Consider the following 27,485-nt stretch of genomic DNA (forward strand, 5'->3'; position numbering starts at 1 on the left):
GTGAGCCGAAGAGGTGAGGTCAGCCCCACTTTGGGACGTGCCACAGCCCGGCCCTCTGGCCTGACCCCGCAGCGCTGTCAGGAGGACCCGGGAGAGCCGCTCCCACCAAATGTCCCCGGCTTGCTCATGGGGCAGCCTTTGTGTTTCTCCCGCTTAACAGCAGCTGATGTGCAGATGAAAAGTTTCACTTCCCCTGCTTCCTAACAAGGCATCTGCGGGGCTATTTCAGCGCGTCACCCTGTTAGGCGGGGTGGCTTGCCTCTGGCTCCATGTGAGCACCCTGGCCCAGAGTCCTCTGGCCTCCACCTCCGATTTCAAGAGTAACCATGTGAACATTTCTGAGTATTCAAGGAGATGACAACATTTAAAATATTTTCAGTCAAAAAAAACCATGCAAGGAAGAACAGAACTTCATGCCATGTGGCCAAATGCTGCCTGGACCAGGCCATGTATGTCTGTGGGCTGCGGTCACGGGTCACTGGCCCTAGGTCTCCTGGGTCCTGAAATTCTGCTCTCTAGCTCCCTTATGCAGGTAACCAGTGCTTAACTCATGCCGGGGGACTCAGCACACCACTGCCACCACCTGTAAGAGCAAAGCACCCCACAGCTAGCAGCTCCCTGGGACTTCCCTAGACACCTCACCCTAGCTCCTGGCCCCTCACCCAGGGACGGAGACTGGACAGAAAGGAAGAAACCTCGCTTATCTCATTTTGATGCTTTTCTCTCCTGGCCACATAACTGTCAGGAGCCTTCCCCCCACCTACCACTCCCTGAACAAACACAGAAGGTCAACACTCTAATTTGCGAGGCTCAGCCCTCAGGATGGCATTTGTCACATCTGTCATCCTAGTGACCTCGCAAAGAGAGGACAGAACTGAGCCTGATGTGATGTGCACTTCCCTGGCCCACTTTTACCCATCCCGTCTCCTGCCCCGGGCTTCCTCAGGTAGAGGCAGAGCATCTGGAAGAGACCGAGACTCCATTCTCTGCCTGTCCCTGACTGGAGGGACTGAAACAGAAGCCAGGTGGAGAGCTCTGCCTTCTCTCCCTCGCCCTGTGTCATGCTCTGCCCTGTATGGGCTTGTCTCATCCGTCAATACTTGTTTTCTTACTTGACACAAAATTTAAAGACCCCATTTTTGGTGGTTTCTACAGCTTTTGCAAGACTTGCTTTTAACCTTCCTGATGCTATTTTTACAAATCTTGGCTTGGGACACTCTTCCCATTCATTTATTTAATCAATGTTTATTGAGCACCTACTATTTGCGGAGCACCGGGCAGCCACTGGGAATAAAACAGTGGAAAGTTGGACAAGTCTCTTCAACAAATGGTGCTGGACATCCATGTGCAAAAAATGAATCACAACACAGACTTTATACCCTTCACAAAAATTAACTCCAAATGGGCAGACACTTACATGTAACACTTCTAGAAGATAACACAGGAAAAAAACCCTATCACCCTGAGAATGGTGATGCCTTTTTAGATACACCATCAAAGACATGATGCAGGAAATATAGAATTGATAAACTGACTTCATTAAAATTAAAAACTTTGGCTCTATGAAAAACAGTATCAAGAAAATGAGGAGACAAGCCACAGACTGGCAGATAATATGTGCAAAAGACCCATCCAGTGAAGGACTGTTACCCAAAATATACAAAAAACTCTTAAAACTCAGTGATAAGAAAATAAGCAATATGATTAAACATTGGGCCAAAGACCTTAATGGACTCCTCACCAGAGAAGACATGCAGATAGCAAAAAAGCAGATGAAAAGATGGTCCACATCATATGTCATCAGGGAAATGCAAATTAAAACAATGAGATACCACTATACACCTATCAGAATGGCCAAAATCCAGAATAGCAACGCCACCAAAAGCTGTCAAGGATGTGACACAACCAGAACCCCTGTTCATGGCTAGTGGGAAAGCAAATGGTACAGCCACTTAGGAAAACAGTTTAGCAGTTTCTTACAGAACTAAACATGCTCTTAACACATGGTCCAGCAATCATCCCTGAGTATTTATCCAGAGGAGCTGAAAACTTACGTCCACACAAAAATCTTCACACAGGTGTTTATGGCAGTTTTATTCATAATTACCCAAACTTAGAAGCACCCAGTATGTCCTTCAGTAGGTGAATGGATAAATTGTGGTACCCTCAGACAATGGCTATTCATTCAAAACTAAAAAGAAATGAGCTATTAAGCCATGAAAGACATGGAGGAATCTTAAATATATGACTAGGTGAAAGACACCCATCTGAAAAGGCTGCACACTGTGTGACCCCAGCCGTATGACATTCTGGAAAGGGCAGAACTATGGAGACAATAACAAGATCAGGGGTGGCCTGGGGCTGGGGGTGGGCAGATGAACAGGCAGAGCACAGAGGATTTTTAGGACAGTGAAAATACTCTGGTATTATGATGATGGATACATGTCATTGTACATTGATTTGTCCAAACCCATAGAATGTACACCACCAGGAATGAACGCTAAGGTGAACGATAGACTTCGGGTGATTGTGATGCATCAATCTCAGTTCATCCTTGGTAGCAAATGTACCATCTTGGTGAATGATGCTGGTAGTGTGGGAGGCTTGTGCGTGTGCGGGGGCAGGGGGCGTACGGACACCCTATGCGCCTCTCAATTTTGTTGTAAGCCTAAAACTACTTTAGAAAAGTAAGTTAGACCAGGTCTTGGGCCCCATGGAACTTGTATACTACTGGGGAAACAGCGAACTAATGAGCAAGTATTACCTGCTCCAAAGACATTGAAGCAAGATAGTGGGGCCGAGAGAGGGAACTGGGAATCTAGCAGGCAATGGTTTAGGGTGGTCAGGGAAGGTCTCTACGAGGAGAAGACATCTGGGCTGAAATCTAAATAGAGCCAAGAGGTCAGCCACGCAAAGATCTGGGGGAAGAGTAGTTCCGGCAGAGCGAACAGCAAAGGCCCTGCGGCAGGAAGCAGCTCAGCTCCTGAGGGGCACAGAAGGGAGGTCTGTGGAGGGGACATGGGGCAGCCGAGGCTGGAGGAGGCGGGGCGGATGGGCAGGGCCAGGTCAGGGTGAGGGCTGGCTCTTAGTCCAAGCACTGCAGGGCTTTGAGAAGGGGAGGGCCGACGTCCCGTGGATTTAGTCTGAGGTCGGTGCCTCTCTCAATCTCGACTCTTGTGGGTAGTGCCCGACTTCCTTCCTCCTAGAGCGTTGCACAATCTGAACTGTGTTTGAAAGCTTCCCCGGTCGCTCAGAAGCCCGGCAGTGGTTTACCCCTAGTCTGGTTACCATGAGCCTGTCATCCGTGCCTCCCTTTCCCCCCTCCAGTGGGCCTCAGTCTCCACATCCATGAAGTGGGCCCACGGGCCCAAATGATGCACACGGCCCCACAGGTTCTGTCCATCTCGCCCTGGATTGTGACTGAAAGAGGATGCAGCGACAGTGGGATGCGGAGAATGACACGGAAGGTGGGAAATATCCCTCCAGGCTCCGGGAGGGCAGGCAGAGAGGAGGGAGGAGGTGGCAGGTGGGGAAGGAAGGGAGGTTTTAAAAAACTGGGCAGGCAGAGATCCTGTGACCCAGGCTTTCGTTTCTCTTTCACAGTCCAGGGCGCCACGTGATGCAATCGGTCACAGAAGTAGTGAAAGGGGAAGCGAGGGGCGCCCAGAATTGCTCAAGAGGCAGAGTTGGACGGAGGCTGAGCGGCCGAAAGGGCAGGCGGTGGAGGCAGTGGGGGTACCAGGAGGAGGAGGAGGAGGCAGCCAGGGCCGGTGGGGGCAGAAGGAGCCCCTGTGGAGGGCCCCTTCCCCGGGGTGCAGGCCAGGTGTCACAAGGGGAGGGGACATCGGTTAAGAAAGGGCGGCCAACCGGGGAGACCAGCAGGAAAGGAGGTGGGGCGGCGGCCAAGTGGAACGAGGGAGGGTCGGCCCGAGGGGGCCAGAGACGAGGATGGGGAGAGCAGGCGGGAGGAGCGGAGAGGAGAGTTGAGAATTGGGGAGCGGAGATAGAAGCTGGGTGCAGCAGAAGCCCGAGGGCTAAGGACAGGGGTCATAGCGGTGAAGGAGCACCAAAGGGCGTGAGCAAGGGGCACAGCAGGCGGGGCGCCACAGAGGCCGCGGGGGTGTGGGGAGGCGGCCCAGGATGCCCGCGCCGCGCGCCCCCGGGGGGCCCCGAGCGCCCGCGGAGCGGAGGCCGCTGCTGGGGCGCAGGCCGCGGGGGCCGCGGCGGTGGCGGCGGGCGGCGGCGGCGGCGGTGCTTCTGGTGGAGATGCTGGAGCGCGCCGCCTTCTTCGGCGTCGCGGGCAACCTGGTGCTGTACCTCAACAGCCCCGACTTCCAGTGGGCCGGCGAGCAGGCGTCCCGCGCCGCGCTCGCCTTCCTGGGCGCCTCCTACCTGCTGGCGCCCGTGGGCGGCTGGCTGGCCGACGTGTACCTGGGCCGCCGCCGCGCCATCGCGCTCACGCTGCTGCTCTACCTGGCCGCCTCCGGCCTGCTGACCGCCACCGCCTTCCCCGACGGCCGCCGCTCCTTCTGCGGCGAGGTGCGCCAGGCGCCGCTGGGGCCCTCCTGCCCCGCGCCCGGCTGCCCGCCCAGCTCGCCCACCTCCTACTGCGCGCCCACCCTCTACACCGGGCTGCTGCTGCTCGCCCTGGCCGCCAGCTCCATTAGGAGCAATCTCACCTCCTTCGGTGCCGACCAGGTGAGTGGCAGAGGGCCGCGCCCCATCTATTGCAGCCCGGGGTGCAGAGAGGAAGCAGTGGACTTCGGGCTGAGATCCCGGAGCTGGAGCCCGGAGGCCCTGCTCACAGCGTGACCTCAGAAACCCCTTGTGCTCCCTGCGCCCAGTGTCCCTATTTGAAAGAAGAGCGCCGTGCTAACTCTAACAACAATAAAGATGGCAACAATAGTAATGACCATAGTTGGCCTTCTTTGACTAGGGCCACTTTCAAAGTTTTAGCTCATTTAATACTCTCAGCTACCCAGGTGGTAGGTGGTATTCCTATATCCACTTTACCTATGAGGACACTAAGATTTCAGAACATTAATTGAGCTGCCCAGGATCACGTAGCAGGTCAAGGAGCTGTACTTGGACTTCAGGCCCCACCAGGAGCCCCATCTTCGTGGGTCATAGAGGCCTAGGGCTGGAGCAAGCCTCTCGCTTCCCCCAGTACAGATGAAGTCAGGCCTACTGGTTCAGAGCCTCAGTGGCAACAGCTCCTGTTCATTCTCCCTTCCACCAAGCATGGACTTTGGGCAGGGCTGGAAGGCAGCCGTAAGGCTACCCCAGGGCTCTGAACCTGACCTCAAGGGCGGTTCAGAAACACTGAAATGATCCGAGGCAGGGATGGACATCATTAGATTTGGGTTCTTTAAAAATGGTTCTGGCTACAGTGTAGAGGGTGGATGGGGGTAACACAGGTGGGTACATGAGAGCAATGAGGGGGCTGCTGCAAATTCGGGGGGACAGGGGGGGATGTACAGGTGCGAGGGGTTGGCATTATCTGGCAGACAGCTAAACCCAGGAGCTTCATGTTCAGCACAATTGCTCACTTCAGAAAGGGCCATCCATCATTCTTGGCAAAGAGCTCATTTTGGAAGAGCTCATTTATATCCTAAATGGGCTGCCTGGTCTTACCCTTTTAGTTGTAATTGTCATATCATTTACATCCAATTAATAAATGCAAGTGGCTGTCCATAATGGTACTTACTCAGTTTTCTGCCTGAAAGTTTGCATCAGGGATTCTCAGTGAGTGGACATAGCCCTCCCTGTCTGTTATCAGGAGGACCCTCAGAATCTCCAAGGGAACACATCAGTATGGACTGTAATTTTACATTTGGAAAAGGAACAAAATATTTACATTCTTCCCAAAGCAACTGCAGAAAGTAAAGCTTGACAAAGTCACCTTGGCTAGTGGAAATATGTGTCTCTGGGTGTAAGGACCGCAGTGGATTCTGAGATTTGGATCTGGGGAGGCGTGTCCAGGAGATGTTCCAGTTCAGCTGCAGCGGTGACCTGCCCTCCAGTGGGCCGAGCTGCCACTGTGACTGAGGACAGGATGGCAAGTTTAACAGTGTACAAGATCATTTATCTAGAGAAGTGACTGCCTGTCCTCGCTGCCTTTTAGAAACGCATATGCCCGGGTCCTGCCCAGACCTGCTGAGTCAGAATCTGGGACCAGAGTCTAGGAGCAGTAGGGGCAGCCAGGGCAGCTGACCTGAACCAGCCGACCGGAAGGAGGCCTGGGGCCTGTCTGTTGCAGATCGATCCAAATCCTGATAAAGATTTTCTGCCTTTCTGTCCTTGCCAGCGGAGGGGGCGGGGGAGCCTGAATTTTGTTTTTTTCCACCAGGCCAGAACCCACTCTCGGGGTTGTGTCCCGGACCACCTCTGCTTTCCCTGATTATGCCAACATTGTCTGACTGAGTGTATATCAGAGGGAGGCAAGTCAGGGGGGGAAGTGATGGGCCACAATAGAAAACTCTGTTTGCATCTCCAAACTGCAGTTCTCAATTAGCCCTCGAACTGCTCTTTCAGTACTGTGCATACATTTATTATATTTAATGATGCAGAACAAACCTGAGATCTTTATTGGCTTTTTTTTCTGATAATGAAGGTGATGCACACTGTAGGTTGTTCAGTCAAAGACAAAGGGATAAATCAACCAGAAATGAACAAAGTGGCATCAGAGACATCTGTTGTGTGCGCTATTTGGTGAAAATAAAAAAGTGAGGTGTGCCATGGGCATGAAGAGACAGCTGTGCCAAAATGTCCTGATCACTAACAAGTGACTCCCAAGAGAAAGGTTTAGCCATTCAAGCCACAAATATTTACTGAGCATCTATTGAGCCACCAGGGACTTGGAAAATGCCAGAATGCCCAGACCACTGACCCAAGAAATGTCTCTGTGGGAGAGGGGGTGCAGGTACAGAGAGTGCGTCATGGCAGGGTGCCCCTGGACCTCCTTGGACCTCAACCTCATCCCTGCCAAACAGGTGATGGAGCTCGGTCGCCATGCCAGCCGCCGCTTCTTCAACTGGCTTTATTGGAGTATCAACGCGGGTGCCGTGCTGTCACTGCTGGTGGTGGCCTTTATCCAGCAGAACGTCAGCTTCCTGCTGGGCTATGGCATCACTGTGGGCTGTGTGGCCTTGGCCTTTTTCATCTTCCTCTTTGCCACCCTCATCTTCATCACCAAGCCCCCCAATGGCAGCCAAGTGTCCTCTATGCTCAAACTTGCTCTCCAGAACTACTGTCCCCGGTTGTGGTGCCGACACTTTGCCAGGTAAGGAGGGGGCTCTGGGTGAAGGGCATTGAGCTGCTCCTGGGGAGGCGTGTCCAGGAGATGTTCCAGTTCAGCTGCAGCGGTGACCTGCCCTCCAGTGGGCCGAGCTGCCACTGTGACTGAGGACGGTCAAGGCAGCGGTGGTGCTGGCCGTGGACTCACCACAGAAAGTCTGAGGACACCGATGGTCTTGGCAGTGATGGTGGTGATAGATAGGGGTGATGGTGTCAGCAGCCGCAGTGAAGAGAAAGGCCTGCAATGGTGATAACAATGGCAGGAGGGACGATGATGGAGATGATGGAGTGAAGGTTGTTGGGATATAATATAAATAAGCTACACTCCCTTCATATTAAATAGAAGGAAATTTAAGAAATCAGCCAAATGTGCTTCTCACCCATTAGTTCGCATTCAGGGGAGGAAGGTTTGAATGTCTTTGCATATGCGCCGCGGCTTTCTATTGCCCGGTCCTTCCCAAGTTCACTGATTACTTAGGTTAAGCAAACCTGTCTCCAGTTTCAGCTCCCATATGCAGGATCTAGATGGAAAAGAAGGGGAACATGCTCTCCCCCAGCCTGGTGTGTCACTGAGGGCTTTGTCTTACTGATGCGCTGCTGCCTGACAAAGCACCCCAGAACTCAGTGGCTTAGGCACTGTGCGTGACTGCGCTCAGCTGGGTGATGTCACTGGGGGCTGCAGTCATCTGGGGACTTGAAAAGGCTAGAACATTCAGGATGCTTCCTTACACAACTGGCAGTAGATGTTAGCTGTCAACGAGGCACCTCGGCTCCCCTGCATGTGGCCTCAGAGTATGGCCGGAGCTTCTCACAGCAAGGTGTCTGGGGTGCCAGGGCGGGGAGCTTTCCAGCGGTGAGTGTTCCCAAGGGAAGGCAGTGGAGGCTATTGGTCCTTTTAAGGCCCTGAGGTTTGAAATCCCAGATTCACTTCTGCTCCTTCTGTTGGCCGGCACTTTCACACAGCCAGCCCAGAGGCAAGGGCAGAGAAGATAACTCCACCTGTTAGTGGAGGAGTGGCGTCACACGCTGGGAGGGGAGGAGCCGGTGGAAAGACCACACTGATATTGTCCCTTTCGGACTCTCAAAGGATGAGGCAAGGCTCTCCCGCAAGAAGGGGCTGGAAACCTCGAAGGACAAAGGGCAAAGGGGAAGGTCGCAGCAGCGGTCCATCCACCCTGTTTCCTAACAATTTTCCCTCCCCCCACCTCTCTACTCGCCCTCCCTCCTGCTCATGCACAGGGAGAGTTGCCTGGTGAGGAGGATGGACTTGGAGAAAGCAGGCTGAGAAATTTAGGGGCGTCAAACCTATGACAGGCTCTCTGTCAGGCTTAGACTGGGACCTCCCTGGTGCCTGTGGCAAATTGACGCTATGAGGCAAAAACTCCCCAATGCTCTGCTCGCCGCAATCTTTGGTCTTACTTCCTCCGGGACCCAAGGGGTTGCAGCTCCAGGGTGGAGTGGGTGTCGAGCAGCCACCTTTGCGACAAAGGAGAGGGTTGCGGTATTTTGACAGTGGTTGTGCCTGCGCTGCACAGGGAGGGTGAGGGCACTGGGAGCCCCACAGAGAGGGCTCCTCCGTGAGTGATCACCTTACTGGCGGTGATGACGCTGGCGTCGGTGGTGATGGTGACAGTGGCTAAGGTGATGCTGATGGTGGGGAGGAACAGATACAGTGGTGATTTCCGCGGTGACGGCTGTGGTGGTGGGTGAAGGGGAGTAGGAGTAAATTGGGATAATGGTGGGGGCAGGGGTGCTGATGACAATTGTCATCTTATCTGCTGCTCTTATGGCCCCACAGAGATGCTCAGGATGCCCAACTGCCTATCCAGCGTTCTCCCCAGCCCGGCCTGTCCTCCCAGGAGGACGCAGCCAACTTCCAGGGGCTGGTGAAGATCTTGCCCGTTATGGTGACTCTTGTGCCCTACTGGATGGTGTACTTCCAGGTGAGCGCCCCACCCCTGCACTCTTGGGGGACTGGCTCCCCACCTCTCTCTGGTCTCCGGTCTCAGTGTAGATGCCCAGGGCATGTGGAGAAGGGGAAAGGGGCTCACAAAGTGAACTGCGGCTCTGTAGCAACTGGTGCAGGCCGGGCACAAAGCCAACCCAACAGCTGAGCTCCCTTTGGTGGTAGAGCATGGGGAATGCTGGAGATGGGTCTGGGGCCCAGTGACTTTAGTAAATCACCCCCACCTCTCTGAGCCTCAGTTTCTTCATGTGTAAGATGGGTGGCTTAGACAAGAGGCTCTATCAGATGATCCTGATTCTCAGCCAGGTTTGCGAACCACTGCTTCCCACCTCTCCCGGGGTGAAGGTTAGCTGGGGGCATGTACATGGTGTGTCTGGAGGGTGGGCAGCAGCCTACCCCCACCCCCTAACCCCAGACCTCAAGGTCATTGCCTCCCATACCCACTTCACAGGAACCTTGTTTAAAGCCTCAGAAGATGGGGAGCATGTACCCTGCCTCTTGGGGGTGGCACAGAGGTAGAGAGTGTCCATGATGAGACAGGGACATGGGTAGGGCATGTGTCCATGGCTGACTCTAAGTCACACTGACCTCGGCACATTGAATCCTTCCATACCAGTTGGTAAACAGCGGCTGTCCTCAGCAACCCAAATGCTCTCCCCAGCCTCAGACCCTCTTGCGGGACTCTCCCAGGTCCCTGTGCATCACATAGCAGCCAAGGGGACAGTGCCTGGCGTGGCAGGGGCCCCCGAGCCTGCTCCAGTGGCTGTGTCCGGTGCCACTCTGGTGGGTCAGTGTCTATTCGGTTCCTGGATGTGTCAACCTGTAGGACCTAGCTTGGCCCCAGTGTCATGAGAGCTCCCTGTGGGGACAGCTGTGACATTATGTTCCCCATCAACAAACATATCCATGCCTACTCTATGCCAGCCCCTGGAGACACAAATACGAGTCAGACCAGCTGTGCCTGGGCTCTGGAATAAGGCTGCACACACAGCTCACAGGCTTGGGAGCGGAGCAGAGGAAGCTCCCCAGTAAGCCTGGCTCCCAGGGATGAAGGGGGGAGCACTTCCCCCTGAGGCTGGGACTGCCCTGTACTCCTGCTGCTGAAGCTGGGGGCTGGGAGCCTGCTGGGGCTGGAAGTGTGGTGCCCAGCTCTCTCCAGCCTGACCTCCATCTCTTGGCAGATGCAGTCCACATATGTCCTGCAAGGTCTTCACCTCCACATCCCAAACATTTTCCCAGACCCCCCCGCCAACAGTTCGGTGGCTCTGAGCACCCAGGACAGCAGGTACAAGGTGAGAGACAAGGCATTGTTTAGCGCCCACCTCAGGACAGGCCGGGGCTTCCTCTGAGAAGAGGAGGAATGAAGCCACCCCACACTCCCCTCCCACAGCAACAGGGTGTCCTCAGGGTATAGGAAAAGCACCTGGAGGTTTGAACTCCTGCCCTAGCCTGGGTGTCCTGCCAGATGCTCGACTGCTTGCAAGAATTTAGGCGACGGTCACTCCTACCCGCTGCTGCTCTGAGGCAGGCCCCTCAGCCCTATCTCATTCCTTTCCTCTCTGGGACCACTGGCTGCCCAGACCCCTTCCTTTCACCAAGACTTTCAAACAGGTTCAGAGACTCCTAAAATCAAACACTTTCAGAGCTGGCAGATAAATGACACGTTCACCACTATACCTCTCTTGCCCTTGACAGACATCACTAATCAATCATGAATTCTTTCATACTGAACCCATGAAAGTTTCAGGCCGCCACTACCAACTGATAGAAGTTACAGGAACCTATCTGCCATCCCTGATCTAATCCCATCCCCTAGTTCCACAGCTAAGGAGTGTGCATTCCAGAGAGAGGGGACGCTTGGCCCTGGGTCACCCAGGGGCAGTGTGGAGTCCAGGTCTCCCAACTCCAGTCCAGAGCTCCTTCCACTCTGCTAGCCTGCCTCCAATGCCTTCTGTTGCCCAGATCCCAGAAGCCTGGCTCCTCTTGGCCAATGTGGTGGTGGTGCTGATCCTGGTACCTGTGAAAGACCACTTGCTCGACCCTTTATTGCTGCGGTGCAAGCTGCTTCCCTCGGCTCTGCAGAAGATGGCACTGGGGATGTTCTTTGGTTTTACTTCCGTCATTGTGGCAGGTGTGTGGGCCGCAGTGGAAGGCTGCAGAAAGGAGGCTGGCCTTTGTGTGGGACTGGGGGGAGGCTGGCTTCACTATGCGCAGATGCAGGAGCCTTGGGCTTGAGCCAAGTACATCCTTCACCGTGGGTGCCTGTCTTGGCCTCCCAGAAGGTGTGGACTGAAGGGAGACCCTCCTCACTGAGTGCAGCCTTCCCCCATCTTAACACATGAGGAAATGGAGGCCAGAAAGGAAAAAAGACTTTCCCCAGTGGTATGCAACCTCTCTGAAGACAGGAACGATTTTCTTTTTTATTTACTGCTATGAATAATGCACATGGCACTCAACAAGTGTGTTGAGTGAATGGTGCAGACACAAAGGCCACTTAAAAAAAATATTTATGATTTATTGTTATCCTTCCATTTCAAAAGGATTCAAAGCCACCTGTAAAAAAGGGCTCCAGTAAAAAAAAAAAAAAAAAAAAAAGGGGGCCCCAGTAAAGAAGGCTTTCATGCTATTGCACAAACCCCAGCCCTTTTCACTTAGTAACTTGATCCTGAAGTTACTTACAGCCTCCGAGCCTCATCTTTAAAGCGGCCACAGTAATTCAGTCAGACCTGGTGTGGAGCCCAGGCTTTGCTGTCAAGGAGTCTACTCCTCAACACAGGCCAGCAGGAGGGTTGTGAGAATTAACAAGATGAAGTCTGTAAAGCACCCAGCACTGTGCCTGGATCACAAGGAGGAGCCAGAGAGACGAAAGCTTAATAAACAGTATGATGTTGCCAGGATGAAAACCAAACTAGATTCTTTGTTAGCTCCATGATTTAATGCATTTTGTCCTGTCTCATCCTCACAATAATCTTGGGACTTTTATGCCTACTTCTTGCATAAGGAACTGGGTTTCAGAGAGGTTAAGTGATTTGCTCAAGGTCACAGTTAGCCTGTGGCAGGGCCAGGATTGTAACCCAAGTCACCTAACTCCACATCCAGTGTTTATTCCACCATAGCACACCTGTCCCCTAAGCAGCGAGGGGGAAGGAGATAAACTTGGAAGCCAGCTTAGAAACCGTACTGGAATGCTTGATGCTGTAGTAGGCGTCATGTGATATCAAGGAACCTAGGCCAGCTTTTACACCAGGCACGCTGGGGCTCAAATCCAGCCCAAGCCACGTATCAGCTTGGGACTTTGGGATGGTTAACCTGAATTTTTCCCTCTTTTAATTTTTTATATGCAAGAAATGCATATTTTTAATATGCAAGAAATGCATATTAAATGCCTAGCACAAAACAGGCTCTCAATTAATGACAGTTGTTATTGCTACTGAGTGCAAAACCTAGTTCTAAGCTTCCTAGCAGCCCAGGCACAAGGGGAAGAGTTGGAACTCCAGTCTTGGACACACCCCTAACCCCAACACTGCTCCCAAGTCAGTATTTTTTCCTTACCTTCTGCCCAATCACTGGGTACTTAAATACCCATCACATGTCAAACTCTGCCCTGGGCTAAGCTACCTAGAGTAGGCCTCTCTGTAATCCTTGTTTCTCCCCTACCAGGATTCCTGGAGAAGGAGCGTTTAGAGTACATCTATCACAACCAGACCGTGTCCCAGCAGATCGGGCTGAACCTGTACTACGCAGCACCACTGTCCATATGGTGGCAGATCCCTCAGTACCTGCTCATCGGGATCAGTGAGATTTTTGCCAGCATCCCAGGTACCCTGGATGCCTTCCCTACCCTCGCACCAGTGATGGGCTCTGCCTAGGGCTGCCTTGAAATCAGAGATCTCAGGGGCACAGCCGTAAGGCTCATCTGCAAGGAGGAAGGTGGGGTCTTCTGAGCGCAGTCTGAGGGGCGCAGTCCTCCACTGGGGACTTAGTTGTACCTGGTTTGTGCCAAGACTGTGATCGGCACTGGGGGTTGGAAGTGAGACACTTTGCATGCCAACTTCCCCCACTATCCCCTTAATGTTCCCCACCCTGTGTGTCTGTGCACTTGCTGTTGCCGGTTTCAGACTGAAAGTGAAGCCCTATTTCCCCTTTCCTTCCGAGCCTCAATGCCATCTTCTCCACGAGGCCCTCTCCAAGGCCCCTGGCCAGAAGGGTTCACTCCTCCCTTTGTTCATCTATCACAGCACACAGGCCACTGTGTTGTAATCATTCAGTTGTATGTTTGTCCCCTCGCTGGGCTGGGTGGGCTTTTCAATCAGCCAGGCAGCAAGGGGTTTCGCTCTGCTCCAGGCCCAGGGCTGGGCTCAGATAGGACTCATTCAGGGTTGGGGAAAACAGTCGCGCTAACAAACCCAGTGGAGTGCTGTAGAAGCGGCCATACGGTGTTGGGGAAGCCTTGGGCTAAGATGGGGTGGTGGCAGGTACAACAGGTGGCAGGAGGGATCTCACAGGCAGAGGGGAGAGCAGAAGCAAAGAGCCAGGCCTTGTGGGGGGTGTGGGGGAGAAGGCTGGGGAGGCACAGGGTCCTGGGGGCCAAGCCTGCATGTTGAGGTTTCTCCTGAGAGCAACAGCCACCCCTCAAGGGGACTTTGGCAGGGACAGGACTCCATTGGAGATGCGTCTGGCAGTGTGAGAACAGGAGACTGGAGAGTTTAAGAGGCATTTGCAGGGGCTGAGCAGGAAATGAAATGGCCAGGCCTGGGGTTCAGTGCAGGGCAGAGATAGCAGAGAGGAGGGCAGACATTGAGAAGAAACTTCTGAAGTTGAATCAAACAGGTTCACAGATGACAGTGACGAGGGGGCAGAGTTAGGGAGAGAAGGGGAAGATACTACTGGCTCGGAGGTGCCCCTGACCTGGGAGACCCAGGCGGAAGGGGAGGATGGGAGGACAGCACCGGGGGAGTGCCCAGGTGGAGGTGTTCAGCCACCGGGTGAAGGAGCAGGGCGGAGGCAAGGGGCCATCAGAGCCACTGGAGTAACTGGGCAGTTGTCCAGGGGAAGCCAGGATGGGGACTTGGTGGGGGTTAGGGGCAGGCTGCGGCCCAGCGAGCTGGGGCCCATCATTATCTGCTCCCCCACCGGCCCCTGGGGCTGCCCCCTCCCTCTCTGCAGGCCTGGAGTTTGCATATTCAGAGGCGCCCAGCTCCATGCAGGGGGCCATCCTGGGCATCTTCTTCTGCCTATCTGGGGTGGGCTCGCTGCTGGGCTCCAGCCTGGTGGCACTACTGTCACTGCCGGGGGGCTGGCTGCACTGCCCCAAGGACTCTGGTGAGTGTGGGGGCCTCCCTGGGGGTGGGACACTGATGGAAGGATGCTTGGAAAGGAGGTGGCGACTAAGTACTTTCACCTCGGGCAGAATGAAATAGCAGGTGGGAGTCGGGGCAATGAGGTTATAGCCCAAATCTGGCCAAGCGCCCACAGTGTGGCCTCCCCTCCTTGGGCCTGTTGCCCTGAATGTCAAAAAGGAATCCACGAGCTCCGTGGATGCCCAAGGCTCCTTCCTGATTCTGGAACTCTGTCACCCTGGCTGAAGGGTCACCTTTCTCTATGGTATTTGTGTTTTAAGCCCCTGAAAGAATAGCCAACAGGGATTTATAGACACCACTGGAGACGCCACGGGCAGCCACATGCTTTAGGCGCCTCAGATCCCACCCACCGGCCAGTGGTTAGGCTGCTGCCCGGGGGAACCCTGCCCTGACTCCAGGGCCAACCCCTCCCTTCCCCAGGGAACATCAACAATTGCCGGATGGACCTGTACTTCTTCCTGTTGGCTGGCATCCAGGCCACCACGGCTCTCCTGTTTGTGTGGATTGCTCGCCGCTATGAGAGGGCAGCTCAGCGCCCGACCGCCCAAAGCTGTCCCAGCAGGGACCGGGGCTGAGCACGCCCCCTCCCCTGTTCTGGACACAGACAGCAGCAGCCCTAGCCGGGGTTTCCTTCCCAGTTTATTCTGTGCCCAACAGTAGGGTGAAATGTTCCCATAAATAAGGGGCAGGGCCCTTCCTCACAACCATGGTCCATGACAAGGGGCAGGGCAGGAGGGCCGGGGGGGAGCCCTCACAGGGGCCGAGGCAGGGGGCTTGGGCCAAGAGGCACCAGAGGATGAGAGCAGGCCGCCTGGGCGGGTGGCTGCCGAGGCCGGGCGGGGGTCAGGAGCTGCCGCGGATCCTCTCCATGTAGCTGCGCAGCTCCTCGGGGTCCTTCAGCCCCATGTCCTCACACACCCAGCGGATGTCCTCCTCGCCCGCCACCAGGATGGACTGCACAGCAGGGGCCCCTGCAGGCTCCTTGGGCAGCTGGGCTTGGGGAGCTGGTGCGAACGTCACAAACTCTACCCGCTTCCGCCGTCCCCCAGCTTCCTTCCTGGCCAGGGTGCCCGAGGAGCTGGTGGTGCCCCCAGCAGGTGCCTGGGCCAACTCCCCCCTGCCCCCACTCTCACAGGGGCAGCCCCCTTCCCCCTTGGGTGGGCCAGGGGGCTGCCGGTCCAGCTGGCGGCTCAGCTCCTCCTGGTCGGTGCCCAGCCAGACCCAGTTGTGTGGCTGGGGAGAGGCAGGGTCAGTGGCACCGTCGGGAGGCTCCTTGCGCTGGTAGCGCAGCACGAAGACCACCCCGTTAACCAGGAAGATGAGGATGGCTAGACAGAAGACGCCCAGGAGGGCGTACATGCCCAGCTCGAGTTCAGTGATCTGCTGAGGGGCGGGGACCATCTCCTCCTCCTCCTCCCCCGCAGCCTCTGCCTCCTCATTCCTGGCCTCCTCTGTCCGCTCGAACTTGCCCCTCACACCCCCGCTGTCTCCCACGCTGCCTGCCACCCACCGTTCACCACCCAGGCTGGCGCCCGTGGCTGCCGAGCTCTGAGGAGGGCTGGGTGGCAGGGCAGGGGCCGGCGTGGGAGCAGGGGGCAGCCCTAGCCAGGCAGTGCCGGAGGCCAGGGGCACACGGTGGCGGCCCCGGCGGCAAGGCTCAGGTGCGTGCAGAGCCACATGCAGGGGCAGCCCCTCGGCGCCTGCCCCACTCACCACCACCCCAAGCTGGGCACCCCGCTCCTCAGCTGGCAGGATGGCACCAGGCTCCTCAGCCACGACGGACAGTCCCAGGTCCCGGTGGTCGTAGAGCTCAGCAGGGGCCAGAGTGTGGTCAGAGAAGGACAGCCACAGGGAGAGGGCCACCTCCTGTGGGGCACACGGACACAGGCAGAGACACGCGAGGGCAGGCACGCATGCACACAGAGACCACTCCCACAGAGACAGGCCACACGGAGGAGAGACCAGAGAGAGAACAGACACAGGCAGATGGACAGAACACAGGGAGAGAGGGGGCATGTGTCAATCACCTGTCACTCAGCCCCAGGGTCTGAGTCATCAAGAGGGTCCTCGGTTAGAGCCATCTAAACCTCCCACTGCCACACACTCCAGCCAGCCACTGCTTCATCACCTCCAGTCGCAGAGAACTCACTACCTTATAGCACAGTCAGTCTTTGTTCTGGAAACCCTAGGGTGAGGGCTTGAGGTACCTCCCATTCCCCCCATCATCAGTCCCCATCTGAAGATGTTCACCTCATCCCTCTGACCCCCGGCTGTCACCTGCTTTGGGGTGGGAGGGGCTGACTGTGCCCAGCACGTGGCTGTGACCTCCCCAGGGTGGGCAGTGCCCCGGCTCAGGGCCAGTGCGATGCCCATCACGGGCTGCACCTGCAGCTCCAGCACCGAGACCTTGTCATCCGTCACAGTCAGTGCCTGTTCGCCCAGGATGGAGTCAGACAGTGGGGAGCGCACCTGGGGGTGAGAGGGCGCTGGAGGGGTGCTCCTCCACAGACAGCCTCTACCCTCCGAGCCCCGGCACCCCACAGGGGGATCTGTTTGTTCCCAGCATCTGCGTAGGCTGCTCTCCCCTACCCTTTGTACCCCAACCGTATGTCCTCTACATACCTGGACCCCAACTCCACACCTAGGGGGAGTTTCCTCCTCTCTCAAGACCTGGCCCCCACATACCCAACCCCAGCCCTTCACACTTGGAGGACTTCCCCAGCACTTTATTCTCACCTGATCCCCAATCCCACTGAGCTCATACCTCCCCTAGTACACTCGTCCCCTCTGGCACCCTTCACACCTGCTGATGAACATTCTAGGGCCAATTAATTGTTCTCAGGGGGTCTGCTCACCTCAATGGAGGTGATGCCAGGCTCCCGGCCCACCAGGACATGGCCGTGCTCCAGAGAGGCCACGCGTACATCCTGCACGCGGGCGTGTGGCGCCACGAGGTGGGACACGTCCAGCAGCCAGTCAGGGCCGAGCAAGTGGGTAAGGCGGTGGCCGCCATCCAGCGGGTGGGCCGCGAAGGGCACAAGGAAGCGCACGCCAGCGCGCTGGTACTGCAGGCGGCAGCTGCGGGACCGCCTCTCTGACTCCTCTGCCACAGGGGCAGCCTCAGGCTCCGGTACCCTGGGGAACAGCGTCAGCGAGGGCCCTGCCTCCTGGAGACCCCAGCGTCTACTGGGCGCGCTGTCCTCTGCCCACAGCTGCACCTCTGGGGTCAAGCCCTTCCACCTGCAAGCTGCGCCCCAGCCCTGTTCTTTCGGAGCTCTGTGCCTGCAGGGGGGGCGGGTGGGCCCTGCGACACCATCCCCTCTACATAGTGAGCTAGTTACCACCTCAGGCTTTCAGAACACTGCAGTGAACAGAATGCACACCCCTGCCTTCATGGGCTTATGTTCTAGGAGAGGAGTGCGGAGGGGGAGACAGACCACAAACAAGATCCATCAGAGTATACAGTACCTTAGAAGGTGATGCGTGCTATAGAGAAGTGGGACAGGGAAGGCGGGGAGGGAATGCGGAGGCCGGCAATTATAATCAAGTGGTCAGAGGCTGGGTGGTGAGGGGCGGGGATGCATAGAAGGAGCCGCAATGGGCAGTTTTTCAGATGCCAGATCGACCCCATGGCTGTGTTCCCTGCACCCTCTCACAGTTCTAGAGCGATTTCACCAAAGCTGCCAGTTTCCCCAGGCCTCCACTCACCCGTCAGCTGTGCTGGGTACCCTCCAGCCTCGGACCTGCTCGAGGGTGGTGTCGGTCAGCTCGATGCGCAGGGGAAGCAGCGGGGCCCACACTGTCATTCGCAGTGAGGCCCGCAGCCGGCGCCACCAGAAGTCCACCCGCACCCCCTGAGCACCGCGGCTCTCCTTGCCAGCCACAAACACAGCGTCGCAGGCCTCGGACACCTGGGCAAGGCAGAGGGCAGCGGGTGAGCTAAGCCGCAGAAGACAGGTGTGGTGCAGAGAGCCCTGACCCCAGCCATAGAAGGGGGTACAGCTGAAATTCATTGTGTAGTTCACTGTAATGGACATTCTGAGACTAAGATTTCACCATCATCCAAGATTCATTCCTCCTGGAGGAACCAGCCATTCCCTGTGTTCATTCAGATTCAATTGGGGAAACTGGCTGCAAATCTTTCCTTTGAACCCACTAATTGGCAGATCTGCCCACCCCAGAGCCCTCGGGCAGAAACCACTTACATAGGGGCAAAGTGCCGCCACAAGGGCGGCCAGGATTTAAGAAATGCAGGTTCTGGGCTTCCCCTCTTAGAAGTTCAAAATGGGAAAATTACCCTGCCCTTCTTTTCATCTCATGGGTCATTATGAGGCTCCAGTAATAATAATTAGTATTTACTTGCCATCATAGAATATTTATATTATGTATAGCAGCAGTAGCTACCATTGTTTCAGCAACTGCTCTCTACTGGATACTGTCTTAGGGTGCTTTTAATTCTTACAACATCCCTAAATTATACTCTCATTTTAAGCCTAGGAAACTGAGACTCAGAGAGGTTAAGAGACTTGTCTACAATCACACAGCTAGCTGATAACAAAGATGGGTTTCAAACTAAACCCTTCTGATCCCAAAGTACATGCTCTTAACTCTCCTATGCCAGTTCCTTTGCCAGTGCAATAATGAACTTGAAAGTGCCTGAGCTGATCTGGGGGTGCTTGGGGTTCCATAGCTCACACCTGCCTCTGGGGACAGGTAGTGGGATCAAAAGAAGTGAAAGCTGTGGTTGCCCCCGTGAGGGTTCTGGTGTCAAGAAGAAGCTGTTCTCCTGGGGACCTGAATGGGGAAGGACAGTGGCCATGCAGCACTGTGCACAAATGCGTACTCACGTGGCACACGCTGCTTACCTGCAGGGCCTGGGTGTTGGCCGACTCACAGCCGATGTGCTCTGTCACCTCCGCCAAAGCCCCCCCACTGTCCACAGTGACAAGGCGCACAGGGACACGCTGAGGCACTCCAGTCAGTGGCGCTGTGTTCACCAGCTCCTCGGCCTGGGGGTGCAGGAGGAGCTCAGCCCGAGCTCTTCACCTCACTCAGCCCGCAGCCTGGCCGGGCAAAGGTGGGTACCCCTTACCTTGGCCAGTGGGATGAGGGCTCTTATGTTCCGCTCCGACACCAGGATCTCCCACACCATTTTGTCCTTCTCTGCTTCGGGGGCCTGGCCTGGGTACTCCAGCTGCCAGGTGACAGGGCGAGTGGTGGCTACGCCCCCACTAGTGCCATTCTCCACCAGGAAGTCCACCCACAGGAACTCGGATAGTTCAAGGGGGCTGCTGGCCAGAGGGACAGAGAGACTGAGTACTTGTTAGCAGCCGGGCACTGTCATAAGCACTTCGTGTATTCATGAAGTAGGTCTTGTAGTTACCCCCATTTTACAGATCCTCATCTGTAAAACAGAGGTTATGTAAGATTGCTCAAGATCTGGGCAAGGATTAAACCCCAGCGTCCCAGCTCCAGAGCCTAAGCTCTTATCCACCCTTGGTTTCTCTACAAGATCCAGGAAGCCACTTCATCTGCCCCTCACTTCCGGGACGCTTGCGTGCTCTCCTGCCTTCCTAGGCCCCCTCTGCTCAAACCTCTGTCTTCCTCAGCCATTGGGGTGGCATAAAGCACCTGATGCCAATTTCTACCAAGGAGGAAGACTCTCATTCAAGCCCCAAAACTGACACCCAACCCCATGAATAACAGCCCTTACAGCTTCCTTCCTTCCAGGAACTGGCCGAGATGCGTTCTGTGCACCACCTTATTTCCACAAACCTTAAGTGACCCATATTATCCCATCGTATAAATGAGGAAACTGAGGCTCTGGTGATGGGGGTGGGGGAGGTTAACTGGCTCACCCACAGTTATCCAAGAAGCGTCAGAATAAGGATTCAAACAAAAATGACAAAGCCCATGGCCTTTGACCCAGGCACAGGGCATGAATAAGATTTCATAAATGTTAAAAACTACTGGGCTTTTTGGGGGGGAATATAATGGTCCAGAAAAAGGGATCCATTTGGTGGCGATGGGAGGCTGGGTAGTGGCTGTGGGGGCTGTAACTGGAGAGCCAGGATAGGTTGGCATTGCCTGGAATGAGACTCAGACACTCACTATACCTGGCACGTGGCTGGGGATGGAGAACTAGTAGCTGAGTGCGTGAATGATTCAGCCTTGCGCTGCTTCCTTGAAAGGCTCTGTTCTTGTGTCTGCTCACATGGGCATATAGAGATAAGGTGGCAGACCCCTACACTTAGGCCCCCAAAATCTGCCCGCTAGCACTCTAGGACCAGCCCTCCCTCCTCTGCCCCCAGGGGGAGGAGGCTGCCCACCTGGTGTCCGGCCCTGTGGACCCAGTTCGGTGGCACGTGATGAGGCTGGTATGGTGCTTGGAGCCCTTGAAGCGGTCCAGCTTGGCACTCCAGAGGGCAGGTTGGGCTGGGCGTGCAGCTGTCACATGCAGCCCCTTCTTCACTTTGATCCTGGGGAGCGGACACAGGGCCAGTGTGTCAGGGTGAGTGCCAAACTCTGGACAGGATAGGCAGGACAAGGGACTAAAGATGGTTCGTGCATGGCCTCCCCTGCTCCAGCTGAATTTCCTTGCCATCCTCCAGCCCAGAGGACCCATCTCTGTGCCGGTCATGCCACACAGCTTTCTGTCATTCAGAGACCACTTATGATTCCCCACGACCCACATGGTCTAGTTTTATCCTGGCATTCGAGGCCCTCCAGGGTCTGGTCTAGTTTCACATTTGGCTGAGACTCCTCCCCATCACTCCGCTTCAGCTACGCCCAGAGTTCTTCCCCCCGCAGAGCCCATGATGCCTCTGAGCCTTTGCTCAGGCTGTGCCTTCAGCCCTTCCTTGCTTCATCTGCTCATTCTTCAGCCTCTAGCAACAAAAACACCATTTTCTTTAGAAAGCTTTTCCTGTGGCAGGATGAATGTCCCGCTCCCCCAACCCCGGATCCAAGCCCCTTCATCAGACCTTAGGGTCTGGGTCCCGCCCATCCAGCTTCCTTCCCTAGCACTGGGGGTCCTTTAGCTCCAGATGGGGATGGGGCTTTGCTCCTCCCTCTAGCTCCAGAGTGGAGAGACGGGGCTTGGCCTATTTTAAGTGTCCAGAAAAGATCTAATGACTGTGAGAACTGTGAGCATAGGAGGGCATGAGAGACAGGAAGATGGGAGGGACAGGCGCCCGAGTGACCCACAGGGACAGGACACACAGCAGCCTGAGTATGGGAAAGGCACGTCATTCTCTGCAATTCCTTGTCCATGGGAATAGGCTGGGGGGCTGCTCTGGGGGGATCTTCCTGCTGGGAGGGACACAGAGGGGCCTTCCTGTGGGCCGGAGCAGGCTCTGTCTGAAGCCAGGGACCCACAGTGAGGGGGTAGGGGTGGTAAGCAGGAGAGCATGCGGATGAAGGTGCCTGGGGCAAATACCTCTCCTGAGGCACTAGAGCATTAACTACCCCCAGTACTGAACTTTCCAGTTCCCATGTCCTCTTCTGTTTCCCCTCACTGGAGCCTCATAGCTGCCCTGTGAAGTGGGCAGCGTTAGCCCTACTGGACCAAGGAGTCTCAGGGAGGTGTCAGAAGGAGGGGAGCCTCCTACTTCTGGCTCCGGGTTCAAGGCTGTGCCCATCATTGGCTCCTGCCTGTGGCCAGGGCAATCACAGCTCTTGGCCTGGAGAGGGTTTGGTGGACCCATGTTTACAGAGACCAAGGAGTCCAGTAAGGGCCTGAGAGCACAAGATACTGGGCCCGTCTTCCTGCAGAGGCGTCCACCTCTGACCCACCCCCGGGGCCCAGGACTCACCGCAGGGTCAGAACTTTGGCGGTGAAGTTGTGCCGAAGCAGGAGGGTGGCACTGAAGAGCTGGCTGGGCCGCACAGGCACATCGGGCACCCGTAGGGTCACTGCCTCATCCAGGGGCACCTCCTGGTACTGTGGGGGGGCTGCTGGGCGCAGCTCCACATCTCCCACTGGGAGAGCCTCTTCCCCGGGGCCTTCCTCCCTCCCAGGGCCACAGCCTCCAGGACCTTCAGCCGCAGGCTCCAGTGTGTAGGCCAGCTCAGCCCGCGTGGGGGAGCCCTGGGAGAACCAGTGCGAAGGGAACTCCAGCTCCACCACACAGGCGCCCAGAGATGGCTGCGGACACACAAGAGCTGTGGTTGGCACAGCGGGTGAGTGGATTCCCAGCACTCATGGCCGGAAACCCAGAGATGGACGGGCCCGTGAAAGGCAGGGCCAGCATGTGCCAGAGACATATCACAGGTGACATGGCCAACTGGCGACAGGACTGGGACCAGGTCTGAGAATGCATCCACAGGCCATGCCTCTACCTTTGGGAACTGTCTCATTCCAAAGTGAGCTACTCCCAACGCCTCCCCATAACCATGCCTAGGACCACCCTGACTACAACTCAAGCTTGGAAGAATCCCAAGCCTGCAAAATAGCTCTCTTGGGCGGTTGTATCCTGTGCCCCAAATAACCCTTTCCTGGGGCGCCCTGATGGCTGGCAGGCCAGGCATGCAGTCAGGTGGTCTGTGATTCCCCAGCTTCCCAGGAACAGCGAGCCCTCTTTTCCCTCGGGCTGGTACAGCAGCAGGGCCAGCCTAGGTGGGGCCCACCCCCTCACCTGGAAATGGCAGGCTCGGTGAGCGGTGCCTGCAGGGTGTGTGGCATGGAGCCAGGCACAGGGCAGGCTGCCAGGCCCTGGCGGCCAATCCTGCCCTTTGAGGTGGAAGAGGACGCGGGCGTGGGGCTCTGCTGGAGTCACGGCAGCTTCCACCGACACAGCCCGTACGTCCCACGGGACTGGCTGTTGGTGGGGCTCAGTGACTCGAGGAGGGACCACCTGGAGAGAGAACAGGGGTGCTCAACAAAGCAGGGGGGCGGGCAGAAGTGAGATCTGGGGAGATGGGATGCCGGGCTTCCAATCCCACCCTGGCAGGAAAGATCCTTGATGGGCCTCAGGGTCCCCCTCCAGAAAATGGGGAGCAAGGCTGAGGCAGGAAAAGGCCCCTGAGCTACACACAGCAGACTTGGCTCTGAGTCCTGTTAGCCTGGGAGTCCCCAGTGCCCCCTCCTTACCTGCTGAGTGGCAAAGGGTGGGTAGGAGGCCCGGAGAAGTGGCTGGGCCCTGGGCCAGGGCTGCAGGAGCAGAAAGGTCTCAGACCGGGAGCCCAGAGAGGAGTTGGCGGGTGGGTAGCGGCCCACCTGCTGCACACGGAAATGCTCAGGGGCATCCCGAAGCTCCAGGGCTGCCGGCAGGTAGACAGGGTCCAGGAGGCCCTGGTCGCAGTCCACTGAAGAGGGAGAATGGGCAGAGATGGTGACAGCTCCAGAGCTGGCAGGGGCTGAACTGAGCTCCATCCTGGGGCACAGTGGTGGGTGGGCAGTGGAGGAAGAAAAGGGTTGTAAGTGTCCCTCCAGACGCGGGGCTATCATCCCATTTCACCGATGAGGAAACTGGGGCTCAAAGAGCCTCACACAGCTGGTATGTGACAAAGCCAGGGTTTGAATGTATGTCCTCAGCTGGATGCCAGCTTCCGACCCATTGCACAGACCCAGAACTTTTCCAGCAGAATCTTCTCAATGTCTCCTTCTACCCCGTTTCTGCCCTCTTCTGACATCAAAGCATTTGTGGGGTACAACTCTCCCCAGACAAGGCCTATGCAGTCAAAGATGGTGACAAGGTGAGCTGTGTTGGAGTATACACCCTTTCCCTGCCCCTGGGTCCTTGGCCAGCCTTGGCTGAGCACACCATCCCTACAGTCACCATGGCAACCTCACCCCGGTTTCCAAAACTCGCCTCCTTCTTCCTTGTCCCACCTGGGTACTGAAGGGCAAGAGTGGGATTGGTGTGGGGGTGTGGTGGGAACTATGAGCCTGGGGAGAGAAACCATATATTCAACAGCTGGAAGGGCAAAAGACCCGAGACCATATTTGGTTCGCACCAACTGACTATCATCCCTAATAATAATAATTAACATTTTTTAACACTATAGGCAGGCTACTATTTAAAACATGACATATATTAACTCTTCAGTTTTTGTAGTGACACTGGGAACTGAGTTCTATTACTGTTTATCCCATGTTATAGATGAAGAAAATGAGACTGAGATTAAGGACCGCATGCCTGGGGTCTCACCACTGGACAGTGGTGGAGCCAGGAGGCAGGGCCCAGGCTGTAGCCACCGACAGTCCTGCCTCTCCACCATCCACCTCTCTCTCCACCCTCTGCTGCTTGCAACACACCTTAGGGCTTCACTCCCTAGACTGTGGGTCTCTCCGTTCTCCTTCCACAGGAGCCCTCCTTGACTGCTTGCCCTCCTGAGTCCCCTCAGTCTTTGTGCACCCAGGGTTGTGAATTAGCTGTCTTGTTTTACTCATTCCAGAATCCTCCAAGCTGGGCTGCTGTCCCTGGAGAGGATGTCCTGGGAGTCTGGAGACCTTGTTTCCATCCTCACTCTGCTTTGATGAAGCTTGGGTCATTTAACATCTTTGGACCCTCAGTTTCCTCCTCTGTAGAATGAGCATTTAGTGAAACTGTGGACAGGGGAGGGCTTTGTAGACTGCCGCGATGCCTGGAGGGGGAGTTAATGCTGCTCCATAATGGATGTGACAAGGCTCTCCTCATCTCTCCGTGTAAGGGGTTATTAGGGCTCTTCCCGGGTCCCCTGGAGACGGGAGCAGGTGGCTGAAAGCAGCCATAGAGCCAGATCCCTCTCAGCCCCCCAGCTGGGCTGGGGGACTTGGTGGTTTCACCCTTCTTCAAGACCCTCCCCACCAAGGAGCGTGCATCTGAGATGCTTCACCCATCCCACCCCCCAGGCGTAACAGGTGAGTGACTGTGGCTCTCTGGGGGCAACTCCTGGACTCAGTCTTCCTACTGCATTGCCTGCATAATTATAAGATGATCTGTGGTCTGACTCCCACCGACGCCCATCACCCAGAGCTCTGCTCTCCTCCTGGGGGCGGTGGGGGGGGAGGTAAGAGAATGCCTCACTAGCCCCGACTCTTCTGTGGCATCATTCACCTAGCAGCCACAGCCCGAGCCAAGGGCAGTCTGTCCCCCATCCCTGGCTACGGGGAGTCGCTGCCCTTCCCTCCAGTGATGGGGGTCGCTATTAAGGACTAAGGAAGACACGGATGGGGAAATCCCTGCATACTCTAAGGTCAGAGGGCTCCTTGGGGGCAGGGGCGGGCGGCAGCGTTTCTCACAGGTCCCAGGCAAAGGGGCTGCTTTGCGTCCCTGCGAGGGCTGAGTTGATGGTCGGGGGAAGGAGACTAGGAGCCACGGGGGCGCAGCGTAGGGACCGCAGATTAGGGAGCCGGTGCGCCTGGGGCAGGGGACAGCCGGGTTGGATGCCCCGGCTGGAGGGGAAGCTCCGGAAGATGCGGGAACCGGACAGGGGTCGGGGAACGGTACTGAGAATCCGCGGCCCCGGCTGGTCCTGGGTCAGGAAGGAGTTGCGGGTTACGCAAGTGAGGGAAGCGGGAGAGGTGAGCGCCTGGGGGGCCGATCCTGGGGGGTGGGACCTCTCCAGCCCTCCGGGCACGCTGCAGGGCCACCCCGCTCCGGGCTCCTGGCTCCCGGGCATCCTCCCGCCCGGCCTCCCCCACCCCCGCCGCCGCCGCTGACCTCTCCGGACGTCCGAGGCGAGGGCCACCAGGAGGCAGAGCCAGGGGCCGCAGGGCCCCCGGAGAGGCGCTGCCGCGCGCCTCGCCATCCGGGCGCACATCCTTCCCCCGGAAGGCGGGGGCTAGGCGGGCGGCTCAGGCGGCCGCGGTCCGCCCGGCATCTCCCGCGCCGGCTCCGACCCGGCCGGCAGGGATCCAGCCGCCACCCCCCGGCCGCCCGGCTCGCGGCTGCAGCGCCCAGACAATGGAGCGGCGCCGGAGCAGGGCAGGAGCGGGGGCGGCGCGAACGCAGCACGTGGGCTGCCCTGCGCCCGCTGGGTCCTAGTGCCCTGCGGATCTCAAACCCTTGCTCCCCTGGGGACTGCCTAACAGGGGACTGACCCGCTTCTGCCAAGATGGTCGCGACGTGTTCTATTCATTCCCTCTTGGAAGCTCCTGGCCAAGAAGCAACCAGGCACTTCCTCTTCCTCACTCCCTTCCCACAGGCAGCTCACCTGTAAAAGCATCTGGTATCTGAATCAGAACCAAAATTCAGGGATATGTGGACCCCAGCGGTAGGGGTGGAAAGGGTGTTGGAAGGGAGCCAACAGAGCCAGGTGACAACCACCTGCGACTGTCATGACGGAGCCCTGGGCCACGCCTGTGTTGTAAGGGCCCCAGGTGCAAGCAGTTGAGTTTCATGTCCAACCACATCCCAGGGAGAGAGGCCTGCCCGCCCAGGAAGGGTGAGGGCTCCCTCTGCTCCTGAGGGAAGGCCAGCCTTCCAGCTCCTGGCCTCCAGCCCAGGCCTGCCTGCCAGGCAGTGTCAGCAGACGCCCTGAGCAGGGCACCTGGCTGCATGTCAGCATCTCCTATGTAGCTTAAAAAGAAAAAACCACACCCGAGCCCTCCACAAGACAGGCGATCCAATCTACGGGCAGGGCTGAGAACCACAGCGCAGGTACCTTGTGCTGGTGGGGGAAGGAGGGAGGGCAGGCAAGTCTTCCTGCTGCCTTTGGCACTCCCACACAGGCGGGGAAGGGGTCCCCTCCTCCTCCTCCTTGTCCCCCCACCACATACACACTATTCCAGCAGTGCCCTCAGTTCTTCGTGGAGGATTTGCAGTGGGGGCATGCCTTCCTCACTCCTCACATGCACTCTTTTGGAGACAAGGGTACCGGGTACAAGCCGCCTTTGTGCTGCTTTCCCTCCCTCCCTTCCTACCAGCGTCTCACTGCCC

At 56.7% G+C, this 27,485-nt stretch overlaps 2 protein-coding genes across 6 annotated transcripts; one reads left to right on the top strand and one right to left on the bottom strand.

The window, feature by feature from the left end:
- Positions 1-3,286: 3,286 nt before the first annotated feature.
- Positions 3,287-15,326, top strand: SLC15A3 (solute carrier family 15 member 3). 2 transcript variants are annotated; one of them, XM_073228336.1, is made up of 10 exons: positions 3,287-3,467; positions 3,604-3,770; positions 4,326-4,698; positions 6,993-7,282; positions 9,095-9,239; positions 10,444-10,554; positions 11,225-11,393; positions 12,923-13,081; positions 14,429-14,584; positions 15,043-15,326. In XM_073228336.1, exons 1-10 carry the CDS (start codon positions 3,372-3,374, stop codon positions 15,195-15,197), a joined length of 1,821 nt encoding a protein of 606 aa, XP_073084437.1. In that variant the 5' UTR covers positions 3,287-3,371; the 3' UTR covers positions 15,198-15,326. The 2 variants fall into 2 exon arrangements, with proteins under 2 accessions (XP_073084437.1, XP_073084438.1); XM_073228337.1 differs by lacking the exon at positions 3,287-3,467 and having other exon boundaries at positions 3,654-4,698.
- TMEM132A (transmembrane protein 132A) lies at positions 15,244-27,461 on the bottom strand. Of its 4 annotated transcripts, none has more exons than XM_036995256.2 (11): positions 26,268-27,461; positions 23,714-23,928; positions 23,259-23,477; positions 22,437-22,768; positions 20,952-21,101; positions 19,715-19,910; positions 19,488-19,631; positions 18,331-18,533; positions 17,478-17,757; positions 16,900-17,091; positions 15,244-16,488 (listed from the first exon to the last, which is right to left on the bottom strand). In XM_036995256.2, the coding sequence occupies exons 1-11, from the start codon at positions 26,365-26,367 to the stop codon at positions 15,466-15,468; spliced, it is 3,054 nt and encodes a 1,017-aa protein (XP_036851151.2). In that variant the 5' UTR covers positions 26,368-27,461; the 3' UTR covers positions 15,244-15,465. The 4 variants fall into 4 exon arrangements, with proteins under 4 accessions (XP_036851151.2, XP_036851150.2, XP_036851152.2 ...); XM_036995255.2 differs by having other exon boundaries at positions 19,715-19,913; XM_036995257.2 differs by having other exon boundaries at positions 19,715-19,913; positions 23,714-23,996.
- Positions 27,462-27,485: the final 24 nt, after the last annotated feature.

Source organism: Manis javanica, unplaced genomic scaffold, assembly GCF_040802235.1.
Source record: "Manis javanica isolate MJ-LG unplaced genomic scaffold, MJ_LKY HiC_scaffold_25, whole genome shotgun sequence".
Taxonomy (NCBI): Eukaryota; Metazoa; Chordata; class Mammalia; order Pholidota; family Manidae; genus Manis; species Manis javanica.

Excerpts from the sequence above, each read along its gene's own strand:
- TMEM132A (XM_036995255.2), bottom strand. The coding sequence starts at position 26,367 with ATGTGCGCCCGGATGGCGAGGCGCGCGGCAGCGCCTCTCCGGGGGCCC. Across the intron at positions 21,102-22,436 it reads GCCAAAGTTCTGACCCTGCG|GATCAAAGTGAAGAAGGGGC; the intron begins GTGAGTCCTGGG and ends TCCGCTCCCCAG. Across the intron at positions 18,534-19,487 it reads CCAACACCCAGGCCCTGCAG|GTGTCCGAGGCCTGCGACGC; the intron begins GTAAGCAGCGTG and ends TGCCTTGCCCAG.
- SLC15A3 (XM_073228336.1), top strand. The coding sequence starts at position 3,372 with ATGATGCACACGGCCCCACAGGTTCTGTCCATCTCGCCCTGGATTGTG. Across the intron at positions 4,699-6,992 it reads CCTCCTTCGGTGCCGACCAG|GTGATGGAGCTCGGTCGCCA; the intron begins GTGAGTGGCAGA and ends CCTGCCAAACAG. Across the intron at positions 11,394-12,922 it reads TACTTCCGTCATTGTGGCAG|GATTCCTGGAGAAGGAGCGT; the intron begins GTGTGTGGGCCG and ends CTCCCCTACCAG.